General features: G+C 40.2%; 1 protein-coding gene across 2 annotated transcripts in view; it reads left to right on the forward strand.

Moving 5' to 3' along the window:
- The window catches only part of scn5lab (sodium channel, voltage gated, type V-like, alpha b), a 165,003-nt gene that overhangs the window by 62,368 nt on the left and 96,200 nt on the right, over nt 1–6,435 (forward strand). For both annotated transcript variants that reach the window (XM_070553523.1, XM_054736163.2), the window contains exon 9: nt 4,677–4,740. In XM_070553523.1, the coding sequence (XP_070409624.1) occupies nt 4,677–4,740 (64 nt within the window). The remainder of the gene's footprint in view (nt 1–4,676; nt 4,741–6,435) is intronic.

Consider the following 6,435-nt stretch of genomic DNA (forward strand, 5'->3'; position numbering starts at 1 on the left):
TAAACCAAAGGGAACTAGTAGAACTCACACAAACCAACATAAAACTAGTAGAACTCATTTAAACCAACATTAACCAGCATAACTCATTTAAACAAACATAACACTAGTAAAACTCACTCAACCCAGCATCAACTAGTAGAACTCACACAAACCAGCATTAACTAGTAGAACTCACACAAACCAGCATTAACTAGTGGAACTAATTTAAACCAACATAAAACTAGTAGAACTCTTTTAAACCAAATTGAACTAGTAGAACTCACTTAAACCAAATTGAACTAGTAGAACTCACTCAAACCAACATTAAACTAGTAGAACTTTCTCCAACCAACATAAACCAGGAGAACTCACTCAAACCAGCATAAACTAGTAGAACTAGTTTAAACCAACATAAAACTAGTAGAACTTATTTAAACCAACATAAACTAGTAGAACTAATTTAAACCAACATAAAACTAGTAGAACTCATTTAAACCAAAGGGAACTAGTAGAACTCACACAAACCAGCATAAACTAGTAGAACTCATTCAAACCAAAGGGAACTAGTAGATCTCACTCAAACCAACATTAAACTAGTAGAACTCACTCAAACCAACATAAACTAGTAGAACTAGTTTAAACCAACATAAAACTAGTAGAACTCATTTAAACCAAAGTGAACTAGTAGAACTCACACAAACCAACATTAAACTAGTAGAACTCACTCAAACCAACATAAAACAATTTGAACTCACTCAAACCAACATAAACTAGGAGAACTAGTTTAAACCAACATAAAACTAGTAGAACTTATTTAAACCAACATAAACTAGTAGAACTAATTTAAACCAACATAAAACTAGTAGAACTCATTTAACCCAAAGGGAACTAGTAGAACTCACACAAACCAGCATAAACTAGTAGAACTCATTCAAACCAAAGGGAACTAGTAGAACTCACACAAACCAACATTAAACTAGTAGAACTCACTCAAACCAACATAAACTAGTAGAACTAGTTTAAACCAACATAAAACTAGTAGAACTCATTTAAACCAAAGTGAACTAGTAGAACTCACACAAACCAAAGTGAACTAGTAGAACTCACTCAAACCAACATAAAACAATTAGAACTCACTCAAACCAACATAAACAAGGAGAACTAGTTTAAACCAACATAAAACAATTAGAACTCATTTAAACCAACATTAACCAGTATAACTCATTTAAACCAACATAAAACTAGTAGAACTCACTCAACCCAGCATAAACTAGTAGAACTCACACAAACCAGCATAAACTAGTAGAACTCATTTAAACCAAAGGGAACTAGTAGAACTCACACAAACCAGCATAAACTAGTAGAACTCATTCAAACCAAAGGGAACTAGTAGAACTCACACAAACCAACATTAAACTAGTAGAACTCACTCAAACCAACATAAACTAGTAGAACTAGTTTAAACCAACATAAAACTAGTAGAACTCATTTAAACCAAAGTGAACTAGTAGAACTCACACAAACCAAAGTGAACTAGTAGAACTCACTCAAACCAACATAAAACAATTAGAACTCACTCAAACCAACATAAACAAGGAGAACTAGTTTAAACCAACATAAAACAATTAGAACTCATTTAAACCAACATTAACCAGTATAACTCATTTAAACCAACATAAAACTAGTAGAACTCACTCAACCCAGCATAAACTAGTAGAACTCACTCAACCCAGCATAAACTAGTAGAACTCACTCAACCCAGCATAAACTAGTAGAACTCACTCAACCCAGCATAAACTAGTAGAACTCACACAAGCCAGCATAAACTAGTAGAACTCACACAAACCAGCATTAACTAGTAGAACTCTTTTAAACCAAAGTGAACTAGTAGAACTCACTCAAAACAACATTAAACTAGTAGGACTCACTCCAACCAACATAAACTAGTAGAACTCACTCCAACCAACATAAACTAGGAGAACTCACTCAAACCAGCATAAAATAGTAGAACTCATTTAAGCCAAAGGGAACTAGTAGAACTCACACAAACCAACATTAAACTAGTAGAACTCACTCAAACCAACATAAACTAGGAGAGCTCTTTTGAACCAATATAAAACTAGTAGAATTCACTCAAACCAAAGGGAACTAGTAGAATTCACACAAACCAACATTAAACTAGTAGAACTCACTCCAACCAACATAAACTAGGAGAACTCACTCAAACAGCATAAACTAGTAGAACTAGTTTAAACCAACATAAAACTAGTAGAACTCATTTAAACCAACATAAACTAGTAGAACTAATTTAAACCAACATAAAACTAGTAGAACTCATTTAAACCAAAGGGAACTAGTAGAACTCACACAAACCAACATTAAACTAGTAGTACTCATTTAAACCAACATTAACCAGTATAACTCATTTAAACCAACATAAAACTAGTAGAACTCCACAAACCAACATAAACTAGGAGAACTCACTCAAACAGCATAAACTAGTAGAACTAGTTTAAACCAACATAAAACTAGTAGAACTCATTTAAACCAACATAAACTAGTAGAACTAATTTAAACCAACATAAAACTAGTAGAACTCATTTAAACCAACATAAACTAGTAGAACTAATTTAAACCAACATAAAACTAGTAGAACTCATTTAAACCAAAGGGAACTAGTAGAACTCACACAAACCAACATTAAACTAGTAGAACTCACTCAAACCAACATAAACTAGTAGAACTAGTTTAAACCAACATAAAACTAGTAGAACTCATTTAAACCAAAGTGAACTAGTAGAACTCACACAAACCAACATTAAACTAGTAGAACTCACTCAAACCAACATAAACTAGTAGAACTAGTTTAAACCAACATAAAACTAGTAGAACTCATTTAAACCAAAGTGAACTAGTAGAACTCACACAGACCAACATAAAACTAGTAGAACTCATTTAAACCAACATTAACCAGTATAACTCATTTAAACAAATATAAAACTAGTAAAACTCACTCAACCCAGCATCAACTAGTAGATCTCACACAAACCAACATAAAACATTTAGAACTCACTCAAACCAACATAAACTAGGAGAACTAGTTTAAACCAACATAAAACTAGTAGAACTTATTTAAACCAACATAAACTAGTAGAACTAATTTAAACCAACATAAAACTAGTAGAACTCATTTAAACCAAAGGGAACTAGTAGAACTCACACAAACCAGCATAAACTAGTAGAACTCATTCAAACCAAAGGGAACTAGTAGAACTCACTCAAACCAACATAAAACTAGTAGAACTAGTTTAAACCAACATAAAACTAGTAGAACTCATTTAAACCAAAGTGAACTAGTAGAACTCACACAAACCAACATAAAACTAGTAGAACTCACTCAAACCAACATAAAACTAGTAGAACTCACTCAAACCAACACAAAACCATCAGAACTCGTGTAAACAAACATAAACCAGTAGCCTTTGTTCCCAGCTGAAGCTGCTCCAGCAGTGGTTCCTGCTGAGATGTTTTCAGAAGTCTTGTCCAGAGGAACAAACACCAGATCTGGTCATCTGTCAAAGCCAGCCCACAGGACCCGCGTTTCCAGCTGCTCTGGGTGAATCCAGCCTCTGACGGATGACTTTGGGTTGAAACACATTAATCAGATCTTGATCGTGTTTAACAGACAGCCTCATAACTCTCCTGCTGCCTCTGACAAACTCAGATTTCCTCCTGTGAATGCATCTCCTGCTGAGGAGAACTCAGGAGAGGAAAGGCGGTAATTTGCTGCTCTGGAGCTTTAAAGAGAAATGGAGACAATCCCGGTCCTCCGATGTCCCGTAGAGACAATTTTCTATGCTTCTGCAGATCTGTGAAACCCTCTCAGGTGGGGGTTCCTGCTGGATCCAATAAAACATCTTTATTTAATGTCAGCCTGCAGTTTAATGGGCCAGAAGCAGAGAAAACGCTGATGTTAAAAACCTCCCTGAGACATTAAAAGTTCCTGTTTGGTTCCCAGAACAAGAACCTGTTTGCTTCCTGTCAGCTCTGAAGGCTGTTTGGGTAAAATCAAATCAGAACCGCAGCAGCTGACGACCCGTTAAAAGCTCTGGAGCTGGTTAGGTCAGTACTTTAGTTTGGGAGTATGTAGGTCAGCTGGGCTCCTGAAGTGTGTCAGTGCTCTCAGAAATGGCCTGTGGTCAGGGTAGGGGTTGAATTAATGTTGAACAAATCTGTTTGCTCTAATGGTTCTGTCTCCATACGGACCTCTAACCGGGCTGAACCACACCAGTACCAGAGTCCCCTCAGCTGATCCATGCTGAGTAGTGACGGTAAACTCTTCTTTTACTGAGTCAAGTTTTAAAGAGTCACTCACCAAGATAAATCAGGGTTTTTGAGTCACTGAGTCAATGGGATTGTAAATCATGATTCATGAATCAGTAAAGTGACTCTTGAACGATTTGGTCATGACTCACACATCACTGCTGCTGAGGTGTTCCAGACAGGAAGCTAACAGGCAGATGTTCTGGAGCACAAACCCAACTGTGTATCAGGTTTAGTCTCAGAAAAGCCTTCAGAACATTTAAAACATTTCAGATCATTTATTTGCCTGAGAAACAACACAGAGGTCCAAATGGGCCCGGTTCTGGTTCATTCAAACACACCTCAACCCTTCCTTCCTGTTTTCTCTGTTCCAGATAACCTGTACAAGGTGGAAGGAGCCAAAGATGCCTTAATCTGTGGGAACAGCAGCGACTCTGGGTGAGTTCAAACTGCTGGTTAGTCTAAACCTAGAGTTTACCCCAGGGTTAGGGTTGGTTTAACCCAGATTAGGGTTGGTTTAACCCTGGGTGAGGGTTAGTTTAATCCTGGAATAGAGCAAACCCTAACCCTGGGTCTAACCCATTGTTAGGGTTTGCTCTTCAACTTAGTACCTGACTAACTGTTGACCCAGGAACCAGCTGGTTTTGTGCTTTTTCCAACAAAAGCAGGCTCCTGTTGACCGACGCTGTTCTGGGGTTTTGGGTCGTGTGTCCCACGTCTCCTGGTCTGTGTGTGTCGTGCTGCTGGTCCAAATGACCGTGGAGCTGTGAGACACGTCAGACACGACTAGTGTCCACGCTGAGAGCGGGACGTTGACGCGCTCTGACTGACGACGCTTTGACAGCAGCGTGTTTGTGCTGCAGCTCAGAGGGAGGCTCTGGCCTGAAGCCGGGTGACGAAGCCACATGAAACCAGAGTGAGAGAGCGACCGACACGTAGGGAAGGAAAGACGCTACGGGGAGAAAGTGATGAGGTGAAGCAGAACTGAGGAGGACTGGAGAAAGAACAAGGAGGAGCCGATGGCCAAACAGCTATTAGAGGAGACAGATAAAGGACAGAGGGAGGAGAAGAATGAGGACAAATAGAAAAGAGAGAAAAGAATAAAGGTGGAAAAACAGAAGCTGTTAAAGACTCCAGAGCATCAAGAAGGCGTGGAAAGGGAACCCTTCTCGTTCTTCTATCTAGAACGTTTTCTACCTAGAACATCTCGCTCAGACACAAACATCACAGACGGGTTCCAAACGGGTTCCAGACCCAAACGACGACACCGCGACTGTTTTGCTGATTTAATGCCATCCATCCATCCTCTTCCGCTCATCTGGAGTCAGGTGACGGGGGCAGCAGCCTCAGCAGGGAGGCCCAGACTTCCCTCTCCCCAGCTCCTCCGGGGGAATCCCAAGGCATTCCCCGGCCAGCTGAGAGGCATAGTCCCTCCAGCGTGTCCTGGCTCTTCCTTCAGGTCTCCTCCCGGTTGGACGTGTCCAGGAGGCATCCTGACCAGATGGCTGAGCCACCTCAACGGGCTCCTCTCGCTGTTTTAAACAGCAGTGGCACAGAGATGGAACGTTGGGACTCGGGAGAGGAAAGTGAGAATTTTCAGAGACTGTTTGGAAACTCCGTCGAGAACGCAGCTGATCCAAACGCTTGAAGCAGTCAGAGTCCGCATCAGTTCTGGTTTCAGCTTGTTTACTCGTGAAGTCGGACTCCTAACTCCACAAACCGATCAGTCATTCCCAGAGAGTCTGATCAGGATGCTTCATGGTTCCAATCCATCATGGCTCCTGGTGGTCCACCGACCCAGCACACGCATTCAGGGTCCGTCGGGTTTTATTACAACACTATAAAGCAAACATTATGTAATATAATCGTCATCTACTGAGTTTTACAGTTTTAGCCTTGAACTGAGGGCCGGGTCCTGGTCCGGCCTCTGCTGTTTGTGGTCATGTCCATGCTTGGGTTGATGTTGAAGCTTGTTGTTGTTGTTGTTGTTTGTGTTTAGATGTTTTTGGGAGGAGGTTTGATCCAAGCAAAAGCTGCTATCAGACACAATACCTTCATTAGATAAATGAGCTCCTCTTCCTGTCGGAGGCCGAGGACTTTACACTCATTCACACACTGGTAGCTGCAGCTGCA

The sequence above is a fragment of the Nothobranchius furzeri genome, chromosome 7 (assembly GCF_043380555.1).
Source record: "Nothobranchius furzeri strain GRZ-AD chromosome 7, NfurGRZ-RIMD1, whole genome shotgun sequence".
NCBI lineage: Eukaryota > Metazoa > Chordata > Actinopteri > Cyprinodontiformes > Nothobranchiidae > Nothobranchius > Nothobranchius furzeri.